Source organism: Chelonia mydas, chromosome 6 (genome assembly GCF_015237465.2).
Source record: "Chelonia mydas isolate rCheMyd1 chromosome 6, rCheMyd1.pri.v2, whole genome shotgun sequence".
In the NCBI taxonomy this organism is placed as follows: domain Eukaryota; kingdom Metazoa; phylum Chordata; order Testudines; family Cheloniidae; genus Chelonia; species Chelonia mydas.
The window spans coordinates 129,441,637-129,460,561 of record NC_051246.2 but is presented as its reverse complement, the minus strand read 5'-3'; the positions used below and the strand labels follow the sequence as shown (position 1 = coordinate 129,460,561).

General features: G+C 46.3%; 1 protein-coding gene across 3 annotated transcripts in view; it reads right to left on the bottom strand.

Moving 5' to 3' along the window:
* The window catches only part of MDGA2 (MAM domain containing glycosylphosphatidylinositol anchor 2), a 647,298-nt gene that overhangs the window by 260,275 nt on the left and 368,098 nt on the right, over positions 1–18,925 (bottom strand). For all 3 annotated transcript variants that reach the window (XM_037901392.2, XM_037901393.2, XM_043548875.1), the window contains one exon: positions 11,170–11,439. In XM_037901392.2, the coding sequence (XP_037757320.1) occupies positions 11,170–11,439 (270 nt within the window). The remainder of the gene's footprint in view (positions 1–11,169; positions 11,440–18,925) is intronic.

Sequence of the window (18,925 nt, the reverse complement as noted above, 5' to 3'; positions counted from 1 at the left end):
CATGCTTGAATAATAAGAGTACAGCAGTGGAAATATACTGCTAACCACCTGACTAGGATGGTGATAGTGACTGGGAACTATTCAGGGAGATTAGAGAGGCTAGAGAAATAGAAAACTCAATAACAACAGGGGATTTTCAGCTATCCTCACATTGCCTGGGTACATGTCACCTCAGGACGGGCTGCTGAGATGAAATTTCTAGACATCATTAATGACTGTTTCTTGTAGCAGCTAATCCTGGAACCCACGAGAGGCAATTCTTGATTTAGTCCTAAGTGGAGCACAGGATCTGGTCCAAGAGGTGAAATTAGCTGAACTGCTTAGTAATAGTGATCACATTGTAATCCAATATAACATCCTTGGGGGGGGGGGGATACCAAAGAAGGCCACCACTGTAGCATTTCACTTCAAGAAGGGGAACTACACAAAAATGAAGAGGCGAGTTAAATGGAAATAAAAAGGTATAGCCACAAGAGTGAAATGCCTGCAAGCTGCATGGAAACTTTTCTTTAAAAAAAAACCACCATGATAGAGGCTCAAATTCAAGAGGATGAAAAAATGTTACCACAGCTAAGCAACAAAGTAAAAGAGGTGATAAGAGACAAAACGATATCTTTTAAAAATTGGAAGTCAAATCCCACTGAGAAAAATGGAAAGGAGCATAAACTCTTAAATAAAGTGTAAAAATATAATTAGGCAAGCCAAAATTTGAAGAGCAACTAGCAAAAGACACAAAAACTAACAGAATTTTTATTTAAAGTACATCAGAAGCAGGAAGCCTGCCAAACAATCAGTGAGGCCGCTGGATGATTGTGGTGCTTAAGGAGCACTCAAAGAAGACAAGGCCATTGAGGAGAAGCTAAATGAATTCTTTGCATCAGTCTTCATTGCAGAGGATGTGAGAGAGATTCCCACACCTGAGCCATTCTTTTTAGGTGATAAATCTGAGGAACTGTCCCAGACTGAGGTGTCAGTAGAGGAAGTTTTTGAACACATTGATAAACTAAACAGTAATAAATCACCAGGACCAGACGGTATTCACCCAAAAGTTCTGAAGGAACTCAGACGTGAAACTGAAGAACTAATAACAGTGGTGTGTAACTTATTGCTTAAATCATCCTCTGTCTCAGATAACTGGTGGATAGCTAATGTAAAGTTGTTGGTTTTTTAAGGGTTCAGAGGTGATCCAGGCTGGTAAGTCTAACTTCAGGACCAGGCAAATTGGTTGACACTACAGTAAAGAAAAGAATTATTAGACACATAGATTGACACAATTTGTTGAAGAAGAGTTAACAGAGAGCTTTTGTAAAAGGAAATGATGCCTCACCAATCTATTAGAATTCCATGAGGGGGTCAAGAAACATGTGCACAAGGGTGATCCCATGGGTATGGTGTACTTGGACTTTCAGAAACCCTTTGACAAGGTCCCTCACCAAAGGCTCTTAAGCAAATTAAGCAGTTGTGGGATAAGAGGGGAGGTTCTCATGGGACTGTAATTGGCAAAAATACAGGAAACAAAGAGGAGGAATAAATGGTCAGTTTTCACAGCACAGAGAGGTAAATAGCAGGGGCCCCTAAGAATCTGCACTGGGATCAGTGCTGTTCAGCATATTCATAAACCATCTGGAAAAAGGGGTAAAAAGTGAAGTGGCAACGTTTGCAGAGAATACAAAACTGCTCAGGATAGTTAAGTCCCAGGCAGACTGTGAAGAGTTACAAAGGGATCTCACAGAACTGGGTGACTGGGCAATAAAATGGCAGATGAAATTCAATGGTGAAATATGCAAAGGAATGCGCATTGGAAATATTATCCCCACTATACGTACAAAATAACGGGGTCTAAATCAGCTGTTACCACTCATGAACGAGATCCTAGAGTTCTCTGAAAACATCTGCTCAGTGTGCAGCAGCAGCCAAAAAAACAATTGAACGTTAGGTGCCATTAGGAAAGGGTTAGATAATAAGATAGCAAAATCATAAAGCCATTAGATAGATGTATGGCACACCCCCACTTTGAATACTTCATGAAGTTCTGGTCTTCCAATCTCGAAAAAGATACATTAGAATTGGAAAAGGTACAAAGAAGGGCTACAAAAATGCTTAGGGGTATCGAACGGCTGCCACAGGAGGAGAGATTAATAAAAATAAAAAAATGATTAGGGGTCTGGAACACATGACTTATGAGGAGAGGCTGAGGGAACTGGGATTGTTTAGTCTGCAGAAGAGAAGAATGAGGGGGGATTTGATAGCTGCTTTCAACTACCTGAGAGGTGGTTCCAGAGAGGATGGTTCTAGACTATTCTCAGTGGTAGAAGAGGACAGGACAAGGAGTAATGGTCTCAAGTTGCAGTGGGGGAGGTTTAGGTTGGATATTAGGAAAAACTTTTTCACTAGGAGGGTGGTGAAGCACTGGAATGAGATACCTAGGGAGGTGGTAGAATCTCCTTCTTTAGAAGTTTTTAAGGTCAGGCTTGACAAAGCCCTGGCTGGGATGATTTAATTGGGGATTGGTCCTGCTTTGAGCAGGGGGTTGGACTAGATGACCTCCTGAGGTCCCTTCCAACCCTGATATTCTATGATTCTATGATTCTAAATCGGATTTTTCCTCGGATTTTTCAGCTTGGAAAAGAGACGACTAAGGGGGGATATGACAGAAGTCTATAAAATCATGACAGGTGTGGAGAAAGTGAATAAAGTTGTGTTATTTACTCCTTCACACAACAGAAGAACAAGGGATCACCCCGTGAAATTAAAAGGCAGGAGGGGATGTTGTGAAGGCCAAAATTGTAACTGGGTTCAAAAAAGAACTAGTTCAGTTCCTGGAGGATAGGTTCATCAATGGCTATTAACTAAGATGGTCTGGGATGCAACCCCAGGCTCTGGGTGTCCCTAAACCTCTGGCTGCCAGATAACTGGGAGTGGATAACCATTGGGTGTTATTTGCTTTAAGTCAATTACAACAGCAAACCTCATTTTAAGCCATCCAAGAGGACAAGTGATTCCAATAATGCTAGCTATCCATCTTTGTTTTCTTGAGTGTATTTTTGACAGTCTGAACAGTTCTTTCTGCTAGCCCGTTTAATCTTGGGCACTTTGGATGTGATGTATACAGCTTAAAATCTTAATGCCTGGCAAACGCTTTTGTGCTAAATAAAGCATGGGTAACTTTTTGAACAGAGTCAATTGGGAATTCCACTTCTTGGAAAAAACAGAGTTCAGGTTTTGTGAAACAGATTCATACAGATAAGACTCAAAAGTCACATAAACAGATCAGACACAAAACTGTCTTTGCCTTTAAAGTAAAAGATGCTATTTGACACATTTTCCCCTGATCATTCTACTACTTGCTGAGGATGTAATGATTCTCTGGGCTGGTGCGAGCACTACATCTGACACACTTCTAGACCATATCGCCAATCTGTGTGTTCATGTCAGCCTGGTAAAGGATTCCTCTGGCTCTTCCTTTTGCATAATTCCATGCCCACATGTCCTTCAGGAATGCTACCTTGCATTTTCGCCCTAATGGTGAATGGAGTAACCAACTTTATTCCTTCAAGGTTTGTGTCACCAAAAACCTTTCATTCTTCACAGACGAGTGATGAAGAACCAGGGAAGAGACATTGCTCTTTGTCTCTGGGGATCCCTTTGGAAAACTTGTACCCACAGGGAAAGATTTTCAAAAGTCACCAGGGAATTTGGGTGCTCAACTTGAGACACCTTAAAGAGGCCTGATTTTCAGACAGCGCTGAGCACCTGAGCTCTCAGAATCAGGCCCCTTTGAGGTGTCTCAAGCTGGGACTTCCCAAAATGGAAGTAAGGAAAATTCCTAATCATTTTGAAAATCAAGCCTTGAATCCTTACCTATCTATGGTACTTATATGGCCTCTAGCACTGTAATATCAGAATATCTAGCTACCTTTATTGTGTTTATCCTCACAACACCCTGTGAGGTAGGGCAGTGTTATTTCCCCATTTTAGAGAGGGGAAACTGAGGCACAGAGAGACTATGTGACTTGCCCAGGTTCACACACAGAAAACTGAGGTAGAGCTGGGTATTGAATTCCCCCTCCCTCCCCACTCACACACAACTGCCTATGTTTTTTTTTTATTTTTACAGCACTTCGGAGACAAATCAGAAAGCAAGATTCGTGCCCCAATCTAAAGCCGACATAAAAGCCAGTACAGACAAAGGAGGATGAAGGAATGGAAGCAATATACCAACATGTCATACGGGTTGGTCATCTCTCGCATGTATCTCACACGTGTGTGCGCACACATGCATGCAAGTGACTGCGTCGACAGTGACACAGGTGTGGCGTAACCGGGTTAAGTCTCAGATCAGATAGCGAGGCCCTGCGGAAAACGTCACTTCTAGCCTGAAGGGAAAAACAAACAGTACTGTTCAGCAGGGGCACGGCAGACCCACGTCGAAGGGCACAGAGCCCCACAGGACACAAGCCAATAGTAGCATCTCAGCAACTACAGGACTCGTGATAAGTCAGAGCACTAAACTGTAAGTGATTTACACCTTAAAGACTATTCAGTTCCCTAGAGGTATGGGGCGGGCAGGAAGTGTTGTGCTTGAGGAATTGAATAATTCTGGGAGGTGGGACCAGGTTGGGGCTTTACGGTGAAGCAGTCCTGATCAGCCGTGTCCCAGGTAGAAAGAGGAAGCTCCCCTCGTCCTCCCCTGGCCAGCTATCTTGCTGGATCCCACTAGCACTCGTTCCCAGTTCCTGAGCATTGTGTCATCCTGGAGAAAGGCAGACGAACACATTAAGCGGGCAAATGAGGTCAGGGCAAGGTGGAGTTAGACTGCAAACCACACTAGCTCTGTGCAGTGAGGTGGCAAGCAACTGAAAAGAGAAGGCTGCAGAATGGGTGGCACTGCTCTGGTGCCCTTCACGGGGACTAGGACAGTGGACAGGATGATGACAAAGGAGGGGAGGAAGGAGCATCTCTGGGGGTAGGGGAGCAGGCTCTCAGGGCTCAGTTGACATCTCCTGCCCTTGCTAGGCCTACACTCATCCCATGTACACTTGCATGTGTATACTGCACTAAGGATAACATAAGAACGGCCACACTGGGTCAGACCAAAGGTCCATGTAGCCCAGTATCCTGTCTTCCGACAGTGGCCAATGCCAGGTGCCCCAGAGGGAAAGAACAGAACAGGTCATCATCGAGTGATCCAAGGATAGTCCACAGGTCTACATCTGTGAGAAAAGTGGCTAAGTTCTGTCTTTACAGGAATTTCCTGACTATGAGCAGGAGTCCAAAGCTCCTTAAGATCCATGCACTTTTCAGGGTTTAATCTAGAAATGCTTTATGGGTGGTTAATTTTAATAATCAATGGTCTTCAATCACAGGGATTAGGAGAGCAGGAAGTGGAAAATGCTACCACTGAGAACACCCACCGGCATCCTAATGAAACTCTGCAAATGTAGCCTGAGGACCATTTCAAAAGCTCATTAATTAATCTATAAAAGATACTTGGAAAGAAAACTTACATAATTAGAGTTGGGTTTTGGCCACTTCTGATGAAACCAGAATTATTTTTTGACCCAGACTCCATTAGAATATTCTCTGGAAGGAATGACATATTCTGGGATATCAGGCAGTTTGGAATGAGTTATTAACGGTATTCGGAGAAATGCCCGTATTTCGCCAGCTCTCTCAATAAGTGGTGATCTTGCCAGGTAAACAGCACATGGATTTGTTATAGAGGCAGCTGCTCCAACAGTAAAAACACAATTCAACAAGTCATGTATTTGTCTCCAGTGAGCTCTTGTTCAGAGCAAAAAGGAGGGAATGAAAGATATTGCATGGTATCTGTGCCTCTTAAGGAACAACACTACAGTACTCAAAACAATTTCTCTTTACCATCTCTGCAAAATTTTTGTTAACATTATCTGACTGCTGCAAGGGAATGGCACGAACATGAAAACCTGGCAGTAGGGAAACAAAGGGTGCTGACTTGGTCAGCTTAAGGCTTGACTAGGAAAATACTATCTTTAAGGAATGGTACTTTATTGTAAAATGTTCATGATACTCCTGCAGCAGGTTCTGTATGTGAGGATCTGTCTCATCCCCAGTATAATGTCCATTGATTCAAAAGGAGTTAGGAACACACACACTAAGGGCTTGTGTTCACTACGGAGCTAAATCAGCACAGCAGCATCAATTTAGTGGGTCTAGTGAAGAAACAGGAGGTCATTTCCTTTTCCTTCCATGCCCAAGAGGACCCGCCCAACCGCAGAACTCTGCTAACCCACATCCCATCTAAGGGCAGTCTCTTTTTGTGTGTCCTTGGTGCCCATACCCATAACAGACAATACCCCGAGTCCCAGCAAGATTTCCTCTAGGCTCTTCCCTCTTCTCTGCAACCTTTCCGGCCACGGGTTCTCCGACCCTTCTCACCCACACTGGTCCCTGGTACTGTCAACCCTCTTTCCTGGGGATGTCCGCCTCTAGGAATTCTTTTGTGAGTCTGACGGCAGGATCTAGGATGACCAGCTAATGTGTCCTGACCCATACCTGTGTGTTCTCCTGAAGGAACTGTTCAAAAATTACTACATCCATGATCTCACCCAATCAGAGTGTCTGGCCGCAACCAGCGAGTGGCCCAGTCCATCCGCTTCTGGGCAAACGCCCAGGGCCGTAACACCCCAGACCATCTAGCAGCCCAAAACTTTTGTGGCTGCTTTTCAGTGGATAAGCCCCCATCCCCCTCTAGGAAGGCTGCTTTAACCACCTCATAGTCCAGTGCTTACTCATCACTTAGAACCACGCAGGCTGCCTGAGCTTCCCCTGTCAAGCTGGGTGCGAGCCATAGGGCCGAGGTTCCCTTCTCTCAGCCTTCAGCCACAGCTACCCTTTCAACAGCGACCAAGAATGAGTCGGGATCATCTGCAGAGCCCATGTCACGGAGGCCTACTGCCTGTGCCCACTGCAGGACTCACCGCACCTTGGAGCAGCTGCTGCTGTACGCGAGCTTGCTCTCGAATAAAGGAGTGTTTCTCCAGGTGGTGGGACTGCTGGAAGGCCTGCAGAGTCTTCTGACTCTCCTTCTGCTGTTCTGCGAGCCACTGCAGGGTCTCCTCCATTGTCCGGACAGCCAAACCTTTGCACCAGCCCCTCTCGAGCAGGTTATCCGTGAGCACGGATAAGGCAATTTCTGGGTAAGCCCCCACTTGTGACAGGGTGCAGCCCTTCACACCTGTCTTCTCACATATGGCTCTGACACCTCTAGTTTGTAAGCTGTGTATCTGTGTGTTTGATCAACTGCCACCCTCCTGTGCAGCAATTCTATTCATGGTTCTCAGCATTGCATCGCACGCACACACCCACATGCAGGTGAATTAGGGAAGCAACAATTTTTAATGCGTTTACTTCCACAACACCCCGTGACCTAGGGAAACACTCTTATCCCCATTACACAGAGGGGAAATTGAGGCACAGAAAATAAACAAGGTAACATAGGAAGTCTGTGGCAGAGTAGAGAATTGAACTCAAGTCCCCCGAGTCCCAAACCAATGCAGGAACCATTGGCCCATCCTCTCTCTCTCACTTACTACTCTTGGCTTCTCTTGATCAGTGCACCAAGCTGGATGTTTTGGGATATGGGTCAACGGAGATGAGGATGGACTGACAGACTCATTTTCGCTTGTGACCTACATGGAATCTGTTTGTAAGGGTTACATCTCAAGGTGGTTGGGTTCTTAAATGAACTGTCTGCCGGGGTTTGGTGACGTCATTTGCAATCATGGGTTTCGAGGCCTGCGTTGGAGGACAGGCAGTAGCCATGAATGTGGCTTTTTTATACCATTAGGTGAGAAGAAAGCTGCGAAAATCAAGCCAAGAAAATTGTTGGCAATGAAGACAACGCTGATAGAACTAGCCTTGGACGGTAAAGCCATGGGTCCAGGGTAAATATACAGCAAAATCACCTGGTTTTAAAAAGAATAATAATCCAGAAATAATTCAGCTCCAACCCCTGTCCTGGAGTCCCCATAAGAATTGTGGATAATTTGTGGATATACAATTTCGTATTTTAAATAAATGTTCCTCTCTGTCCTCAGTTGCTGTGTGGAAATCCAGACACCGAAAAGGAGCATAGATATATAGGGAAAGCAACAAGACAGCATTCAAAGTACTATCCAACACACCCAAAAAACAAACTAAAATCAGATTTTTTTTCTCAAATCTATTTCAGCTCTGTTAAACTCGGGTGTTAATCATAACAAAGGTAAATTAAACTCTGCCAGAGAGAAGGACTTTTTAAGTTGGTCCTATCCCTTTAAATATGAAGGAAGAAAAATATCATAATAGAGACCAGTGCACTTAAATTATTAAAGTTTATGGGCAAAATTGACCACAGGCATGAGCAGATGCAATTTTCCTGACTTCCTGCAACTACGATGCCAGAAGAGAATTTCACCAGCTTTTCTGAAATAGAGAAACAAATCTGGAGTAGAATGACTGGGCCATACCATGCGAAGCCAACCTCAACTCATCGCCAGAGGAGCCACTGCCTTTTCACAGTACCTCCTCTCCCCAGCCTCTCCAGCGGACCTCCCTCCACTACCCCGGGGCTCTCTGATCACCCTGCTGCCATTCCTAGGAAAGTTCTGCAGAAGTTAAGAGGGAGGGAAGTTCTTCTCTCTCCCCACCTCGCGTGCAGCCATACAGCAAACGGTCTCGATCAACCACCTAGGTTAGAGGTGGAAAGGCTTCAAGCAACAGCAGAAGTTGGCCCGTTCCAAGGAAAGGGGGCCACAGCTGCACCCTTCTGCTGCTGTAGCGTCAGGTACGCTCCTCTAGTGGTCAATGTCCCTGGGAACTCCCACCAAGTTGCTGTGCCGAATACAGCCCCCATTGAGGGGTATGGTTTGCAGCTACGAGTGCAACCCGTTGTTCTCTTCAGCCACTTTGCCTCGAGGGTGGCTGTGCCTTATCTGTCATTTGCTGGGGTGCTGGTGATTTCTTCCCCACGCCTGACTGAGTTAGGAATGAACTGGGCCAGGCTGCTTTTTAGAAAAGGAAAACCCATATGTTTTCAATGATAGTTTTCCAGGCATGGGCTCCCGTAAATAAAAATGCACGAGCAGAGTATTATTATCCTCCGACTCATGACACTGGTTCCTATGGGGAGCCAAGGACTCCTCTAATGCTGCTTTTTGGGTCAAAGAAAATATCGAAATTTCTTTACATGAAAAGCTTTTCCTTCCCTTTTGCTTATTCCAAATGTACGTTCCTCATTGCCCAGTCTTATGACAGTTGTAAATCCCAGAGAATGAGGGTGGATGCCTGATTCTGGAAATAACACAGCATCTTTGCTTCCGGACAATAAAAGCTTTAAGCCGAATGTCAAAAGATTCCAATGGAACGATTTGACAAATAACGCCGTTGCAACAGCCTGACAAACTCCTACAGAAGCCTGGTGCTATGCTCTCTCCCGGACCTCCCGAACAACGTATATTACTTCATCGGCCTGTTGGAAAGTATAATATTGCTGGGCACTAAGGAGCAAACAGAGCCTATGCTCTCATGAAATAATCACACCATTGCTCCTTATACAGCAGATTCTCCCGAGTATGATGAATCACAAGTTATTACTAAAAGCACCCACTGTGTGGGAGTTTATGTTTCCGTACCATTGGCATCTTAGATTATAGAAAATTAGTTTCAACTGAACTATTTGGTTCAGGTAGATTAATCCGCCTACCAACCAATAGGAATCTTCCTTCAAACTAATCAGCCATATCTCTGTGGTTAGCCCAGGCTCACACTGCAAGCCAACACAACTCTGCAGATTTAGTTTTCTCCTAGGAGTAATTATTGTGCACAAATTCTTCCTTGTCCCCTTACCTGGATTAAATTATAGGTACCATGGACTCAGGCCTGTTGTAATAACTGGGCTTCAAATTTACCCTAACTGTAAGGTCACCCTTAAAAGGTAAGTGTAAATTCATAAAATGTCATAACATCAAATATTAATGTAAAAAGTTATAACCCATCAATCTAAATTAATCCAAACAAAAAGAGCTACTAATATAACTCAAAACTGTGGTAAAATTCTGCCTAGCAACCAAAATAAGTGGCAAATTAAAAATCAGTAAATGAAAACTGTTTTTTTTTAAACTAAGCCTAAATAATAACCTAAATAATGAGGGGAGGAGCTATTTCGCCTCTCACTCCTGTGGTGGGCCCTTAATGGAAGAGATTTTAGGGAGAACAACTGCTTAGCTACAAAAGCAAACAGTGTGTTTACCAGAGTACTAAGCAAGCTAAAGTTTCTATCGACCAAATCCCAAAACTTGCGTGACACTGTTTAATATTAGCCATTAACTAAGTTATATAAACACCATTAGCCCATTTATTCCAATACAACAGGCCCCAGCACTTGCAGACATGTGATCACATCAGAATATTAGCTTTCAGGAAAACCCCCAAGGTAGTAAGCTTCCCACCCTTGTGGGTGTGAAGAAAAGAATGAACATGTGAACCTGGTGACAACTGCAGAAAGCCTGAAGCATAGAATCATAGAATATCAGGGTTGGAAGGGACCTCAGGTGGTCATCTAGTCCACCTCCCTGCTCAAACCAGGACCAATCCCCAATTTTTGCCTCAGATCCCTAAATGGCCCCCTCAAGGATTGAACTCACAAGCCTGGGTTTAGCAGGCCAATGCTCAAACCACTGAGCTATCCCTCCCCTCCAACAGGGTGACTGCCCCATGCATCTCAGTGGGGTGTACATTCCAAGAACTGCTCTCTTGGGGGCTCCTGCCAACACCACCCCAGCAGAGGACTCCATATGTGGCTGGAGAAAAATGCAGAAGGTCCGGCCAACCTGCCCACAGATAGCATCCAACAGGACTGGAGGCCTCTGGCTGCTTGCCCTCCCTTTCCAAGGGGCGAGGCAGTGGGGCCCCAGCTGCTACTCCTTGGCAGGCCCTCAGGGCTGCACTACAGAGGTAGTCACGGTGTGCCTAAAGCCCAGTTGAAACTGCATTGATCCAGTACTGATTTATTCCTTATGTTGTTATAATTGGCCAACACCGTGCTTGGCACAGTAGGACACAAATTTACAGGCAGCCACCCTGCCAAAGAGGAATGAAGGAGAGTTAGCCCTCAAAGGAGCATGTTGAGAGCATCCAAGCCCAACTTACCTCTTACAATGATGTTGGTGGACTTTTTTGCAGGGTTCCCCACGTTATTATTGGCAATGCAGCTGTACGTGCCGGCGTCATCCGAAGCCACGGCCGGGATCGTCAAGGTCCCGCCGTTCAGCCCAGTTTTTTCAGGCAGGGCTCCAATGGATCTCACCCAGGTAAGAGTGGGCGCCGGCTCGCCTCCCGTCGTCACACAGACCAAGGTGATGGCCTCGCCGGGGTTCACCACGATGGGGTCGTCCACCAGCAGCTTAATTGACGGAGACGCTGGAAAAGATGGGAGAGAGACATGTTGTTCGGAGGCTGACAGCGCTATTTCTGTATCTGACACACCACACCAGCTGAGGTCAGCAGAGCCGCTATATATAAACCAGCGCGGCTGCTGGCCGGGTGCTCTCTGAGAGCATGTCTACATAGCTGTCAGAGGTGTGGCTGCAGACATACCCTTTGATCTAGCTAGCTTGAATAGCAATAGCCAGGAAGCTTCAGCAGCATGGACTGTACAAGCCCACCTGGGAGTCTCGTATGTGCGCAAGGGGCTTCAGCACTATTGTTATTCAAGCTAGCTAGGTGGGAGCTAGCTCAGGTGCACCTACACCTGTGATTGCAGAGCAGGGGTCCTCGATTTTGGAACTTACTGCCCACTTAGGGACGCCAGAGCCCAGATCTGGGAATGCTGCAAGCCTACCATCCTGCCCCTTTGGGTAGGGTCGCTGCGGAGGGCAGGGGTCGAGGCATATCTACTTGCAGGTGGCCATCATCTATGGTTTTTTTTGCAAGGATCAATTTAAGAGATAGATGCCCAGAACACTGGATCTTAAATACGGAGCCGATGTCTAGAAACGCTACAGCGGCACAGGATTCTTCCATCACTGGAGTTAGTCCACCTCCCCGAGAGACAGCAGCTAGGTTGACAGAAGAATTCTTAGCACTGTCTACACTGGGGCTTAGGTTGACTTAACTATGTCTGTTGCAGGGGGTGAATTTTTCACACTCCTGAGTGACGTAGCTGGTTCAGCCTAGCTTTCTAGTGTAGGCCAGCTCTGAGGGGAACTCGTTAATAGCATTCCTGTTATTCAACACAGAAAGCACAGCCTTCTCCATTCTCCAAATCCTGCCAGCAAACAGCATCCTTCCTCTACAAGACACCCGCTGAAACCCCAGGCCCTCCATGTCTGAATCTGGGCTGACAGTGATTTAACAAACAACAATACGTTTCATGCTGGGCAAGACCATTGCTTGATGCTCCTGCACAGGGGAGCAAAGGGGCACACGGCACCCCCCTACTCTCCCGAATGGCTACGCGACCCGCATGTGGGGGAGAGCAGGGCCGCTGACCCCCTTCTGGCGCCGCTGGGTGGGGAGAGGCCAGTGCAAGGAGCTGGTACACAGATGAAGTCACCTGCTCACGCACTCCAGCAGTACACAGTAGCAGCAGATTCCCCTGCTCCTGAAGCAGAGCCATCACAGTTCACCCCCTGATCTGCTCTGGTGCAACACAGCTGGGCTTGCTCAGGGCTGTGCCAACAGGCGCAGTCGCACCCACAGAAGAGCTGCACTGATTTCTGCACCCCTCTTATTGGGCTATGAAAGGAAATTCCATCAAACAGTGGCACTAAGCAGAAGGAATCCTGTGCAAAATGTTTGGAAAGAACAAGACAAGAGTGAAGGTAAATATCTCGCTCAGATCCTAGGTATCACAAGCTACTATCTACGAAAGAAGAGGGCTTTTTATTCTGATTTGGAGAAATTAACTATACAAATATTAAAGGAACATCATAATTGGGCTTGGCAAAATTGGGTTTTTATTTTTTAAAATAATGTTGAGAGATTTATTTTTAAGCTTTCTTTTTCAATTTAAATTTTCACTGTGCAACATTCTGGGTTTTACTATTTTTTCTCTTTTTATCAATTTACATTTTCACAGTTGTAGGAACTCCTGGGAGGGTCAGACAATAATTATTTAAGGGCAACAGATGTTGAGAGTCAAAAAAATATGAAGTTTTCTCCCCATTAAAGCACAAACTGTCAACATCACAAGTCAAAATCTGGAAAGCAAATATCCTAACTCAAACTCTAAGTTCTTCAGCAGCATTTTTCTTACTTTGCCCAACTGTATATTTAGATGACCATAAATGGAAATAGGTTTGTTGTTTTGCTTGTGTATGGTGAAATTGATGTGTATCGACATTTTACCTATAAAAATCTAATCCTTCCAGGACAGTATGACAGGCAGGACAAGCAGCAGCACCTCCAAGCCCAATTATGGACCCACTGTGCCAGGCGCTGTACAGACAGAACAAGAAGATGGTACCTCTCCCAAAGAGCTACAAATCTAAGACAAGTGACAAAAATGGATATAGCCAGAGGGGAAAGTACAAGAAACAATGAGACAACATTGTCTAAACAGACCAGACAGACACAGGGTGAGGAAGGGGTAGGACACACAAGCAGCATGAAGAATGTGATGGTGGAAAATGTGGTGTTAATTCTACGATTTGAGGAGGTCGGGGGTTATTTTGGAAGGGATCAGCCAAAAGGGGAGAATGAGGGGAGAAGAGATGACATGATTACAGTTAAGGCTACATTTTAGTCACGGTATTTTTATTAAAAGTCATGGACAGGGAGGGAGGAAGTAGATAACAGAAGGGGAAGCCACATGGTTGAGTGGGCAGGGGATGGGTGGCTGGCAGCAGAGGGAGGTGAGAATGCAGAGATGCCTGGTGGGTGGGGAAGAGTGAGGCTGGGCCGTGGGACCGGCATGCAGGTCCAGCGGAGAGCAGGAGATGAGGAACAAAGCGGGTGAGTAGCCAGTTGGGACGTACATAGAGTGCCAAGCGTTGGGGTCCTGCTGTGTCAGGGGACATCCATGTACACACATGAGAATCACATGCCCTGACTCTGAACCTCTTCATACTCCCGTCACTGCGGGTCTTATGTTTTGGGGGCGGAAGTGAGAATCGGGGTGGGCACCTCCCGGTCCACGATGCTGGGCACAGCTTTTCTGGCAGGTACCTCTGTGCAGTACCCTGCTAGAATTCAGCCGGGGAGCTGGAAGTGCACTGGTCGGGTGTCAGTCAATATTGGTGCGGCTTGATCACTGCTATTTTCCTTTCCATGCCGAGGCTAACGTTAGCTCCAGAAGGACTTGTGCAAAGAACTGCCTCTGCCCTACTCTCCCTAAACACCCGCCGGGAACAGCAGAACCGCAGCTGATGCTTCACCACTTAGAACACAAGATGAAAGCGTCGACAACGTCAACCCAAACGACTGCTGCTGTTACCGTAATGGCCTCATCATCCCTTAGATGAAAGGAGACCCCTGGCTGTGCTTCAGACAGAGAGACACGGAGAGCGGCTGATGGGATAAAAAAGCTGTGACACGACCCTCTCATGCCGGCATCTCATTCTAAATAGCACGTACGTGGAAATCCTGATCCGAATACGGCGACTGGCTTCTGCTCGCACGGCACGGCAGACTCCGCTAGAATGCATTCCACCCAAATCTAGAAGCTTGTTCAAATGCTGGCTTCAAAGGCCTGCTTTACAGTCGAGACAGCCAAGAAACTCGGAGGTCGTGCTCAAGGTCTAGCCTTCCTTCAGACCACCCTGGGGCAGCCCCGGGTCGAATTCTGCTCTGTGATGTAAATGGGGGATGACTGTAAAGCAAGAGTGACATCAACAGGCCACTCCCATGCTATCCATGTCTGTCGGACTCCATCGCTATCTAGCACCCTATGGTAACGCAGCGGTGAATCAGCCCCTGCAACTGAATGGAGTTCCTGAAGCTCTACAGTGGAGTAAGGGGGCCTCATTTCGTCTAGTATGCAAGATGTTGGATATACCCCACCGCAGAGCTGCCAGGTTCTGGCCTGGGGATAAGCTGATTAGCAGCCGTGCTAAAGGGGGAGATAGAATTACCTTGCAAACCTGCCCATCTCCTGCTATTCCTGCTGCCAGCGTGAGGTTTGCCATACACCCAGGGAGCACAGCCTGCTCCTCTCTCTCAGTCAGTCCAGTCACCAGCAATCCCTTCACAGCCAGACACACCCGGCCAAGAATGGGAGCGGGAGCTCGTCACGGGAGCGAGCGCTCTTCATGTGTCGGGGGGGAAAGCAGGGAGTGCCTGCCCCTGGTCTGTGCTCTGCTCTGCTTGGGTGCTTCGAAAGGGAGAGAGAGAGAGAGAAATGGACTTGCAGGGAATGACTGGGGGCAGGGAGGGCTCACCAGAGACTGGAGGCAGGCAGAGGAAAAGCTCTCACTGCTAGACACCAACAGCAAGAGTGGGAGCAAGCCTGCGTTTCCAGAGACACCTGGACATGTCCGAGAGGGCTGAGAACACAGCTTCAGCCTGAACTCAGAGTTTTGGCTTGTGCGATTTAATTTCCGTTGGTTTCTTTTTTAATGTAATGTGAAAAAAGAGCTGATAAGCTAACCAACTGTACACCTGTGAAATGCTCTGCGGCTTCAGAGGGGGGAAGGATAGCTTAGTGGTTTGAGCACTGGCCTGCTTAAACCCAAGGTTGTGAGTTCAATCCTTGAGGGGGGCATTTAGGGATCTGGGGAAAAAATTGGGGATCAGTCCTGCTTTGAGCAGGGGGTTGGACTAGATGACCTCCTGACGTCCCTTCCAACCCTGATATTCTATGATTCAGGGACCCTGATCCACTGGAGATAGGAAGGGAAAGGACCTCTTGCTTCTCCCACAGTGCCCCCCCCATTTGTCAGTCAAAGAAGCACCCGAGGAGGGGGAACGTCTTGCTAGGTGTTGACTGCCTGTGAGCTCAGCCAGAGGTGAAAGTAAGCCGGTACGGTACGGTACTCTGTGCCGGACCAGACCGGCTTCCCCGGTGATTTAAAGGGCCCGGTGCTCCTGCCACTGCGGGGAGCCCGGGGCCCTTTAAAGCACCGCCCAAGCCCTGCTGCCGGAGCCCCGGGGTAGCGGTGGCAGGGCTCCCGTGGTAATTTAAAGGGCCCGGAGCTCCGTGGCAGCCGGAGCCCCAGACCCTTTCATTTGCCCCTGAGCTCTCAGCCCCCTCTGCAGCTGATAGCTCCAAGGTGATTTAAAGGCCCTGGGGCTCCCAGCCACAGCCAGAGCCCCAGGGCCTTTAAATCTTGATTTAAAGGCCACGCCTCTTCTGTCTGAGGCCATGCCCCCCTCAGGACTCCGGCGTATCGGTAAGTCCTTTAAGTTACTTTCACCCCTGTGCTCAGCCCCTCACAGGACTAGAGCCCCATCTCGTTACTCTTGTCCATGAGTTGGACACGCAAAGCTTTGAAGTAGGGAGGATAATGGTCTCATGGTTAAGGCACTGGACTGGGTCTCAGGAGATCTGGGTCAATTCCCAGATCTGTGTGACCTTAGGCAAGTCACTTAGGGACAACTTTTCCAAGGGTTTTGATGAAGATAGGCACCTAGTGGGGTTTTCAAAAAGCTGAGGTGCCAAACTCTAACTGAGCTCATTGCTTTTGAAAATCCCACTGGGCACCTACCTGCAACTCTGGGCTTCTAAAAACATTTGAAAATCTACCCTTTATTCTCTCTGTGCCTCAGCCCCCTTCTGTAAAAGGGGGATAGTAGTACTTTAATGGTCTGCCTTATCTATTTAGATTGTCAAGTCTCTGGGGCAGAGACTGTCTCTTACTACACACATTGTAAGGCTGGACTGTGGAACTCATTGCCACTGGAAGGTGTTGAGGCCAAGAACTCAGCATGGTTATAAAATGGATTGGCCATCCGCATGACTAACAAGAATATCCAGCGTTATTAGAACTAATGATGGCAAAATTATATGGAAGGGATATTAAACCTCAAGTTTCCAGGCTTCAACTAATCTTTAAATATTAGAGACTGAGACCTAACATGGGGGACAGATTATCCTACATCATCTTACTACAGGGCTCATACACCTTCCTCTGAATCACCTGGTACTGGTCCTATCAGAGACAGACCTTAAATCTGATGGTAATTCTTTCCCTTGTTCCTATATCCTATGCGTCTATACAGAGCCTAGCAAAACGGGGTGTTAATCTCAGCTAGGGCCTCTAATACAACTGCAACACAAACAGTAATATTGGTTTATGGAGAGAAAACGGCATACGGATTACCTCCATTTGGCATCAGCAGCAAAAAGACCTCTCTGAAAGGTTGACTATTACTTTCCTTTTGAAATAATAAATACAATTTTCAATATTATTCTCAGTCATATTATGTATCGCCATTCAAAAAATTAGACTTTCAAAAAACATGTTTTCAGGCTTAAAGTAATTACATGCTCATCACAGAAGAGAACTTGAACAAGGTCCCAGTCGGGAATATCATCTGAAAAGAAGCATATTCCAGTGACAGCAAGCAGCTAATTCATTCCTCCACTATAGATTTTATTCCTTAAATGGCTAAAAGATATATTTTCCCAGACTATGCCATTTGGACTGCGGCCATGTTTCCATAGGTTTCTTTTCACCTGAAAAGCACTTTAAAAATCTAAGCACTTTGAGGTCTAAAGAACACAGCAGGCAGTTGAACAATTAAAAACAAAGACACATGAAAACGCTACCACAAGTTATGTCTGCTAGTCAGATTTGCGCTCTCATCCAAAGGCCAGTTACTATGTATGGCATGATAGTTATTTAAGGCTGTCAAAAAATCCCACTGGAATTTTCCGATTCAAAGAAAATACAGGGAAATCAAATGTAAAAAAAAATATTGCTGATTATAGTTCCACATTTAACATGTGCCATAGAATCATAGGAGATTGGGGTTGGAAGAGACCTCAGGAGGTCATCTAGTCCAACCCCCTGCTCAAAGCAGGACCAACCCCAACTAAATCATCCCAGCCAGGGCTTTGTCAAGCCGGGCCTTAAAAACCTCTAAGGATGGAGATTCCACCACCTCCCTAGGGAACCCATTGCACCTCCTAGTGAAATAGTGTTTCCTAATATCCAGCCAAGACCTCCCCCACTGCAACTTGAGACCATTGATCCTTGTTCTGTCACCTGCCACCACTGAGAACAGCCGAGCTCCATCCTCTTTGGAACCCCCCTCCAGGTAGTTGAAGGCTGCTATCAAATCCCCCCTCATTCTTCTCTTCTGCAGACTAAACAAGCCCGGTTCCCTTAACCTCTCCACTCCATGTTAAAGCCTGTCTAAAAATTTCAAGTTATAAACCCTGATTCTAAAACAGTTTAGTTTAAACTAGAGATCAGCTCAGCATTTGGGTAAAATATCCCCAACCTGTGGTCGAACCCCCACTCAAAATTCAAACAATTTCTGAAGATTCTCAAAACAGGTTTGCTTAATGCAGTTTCTTCAGTGTTTTCCATTTTGATCTGTATATGCACCTGGTTTGCCTGGTCTCTGGACCATTCACTATTTTACATGCAACCCTGCCATCCCCCCTCTTATTCATCTCCTTTCTAGACTAAACAGTCCCAGGTTTTTCACTCCCTCCACTTCCATGAAACTACATCAGTTGGCAGCAGCTGAGGATCTAACTAAAAAAACCTGATTTGTGCATTCGCACGCATGAACACACACATGCACACACCCGGTTTATTTTTCTTTTTTAGAATTAAAGAATATTGGACACAATGATTTAAAAATATTGAGGAACCCTAATAACTAAAATGTGTTGCCCCCTTGAAAAAAGTTCTGCCCAGGAGCTGCACACAGGCTAAACCTCTACGACGCTGCAGAAGACATAGACAATGCATATTAAAACCATTTTTGAAAGGTTTCCAATGGAATGTCGCTG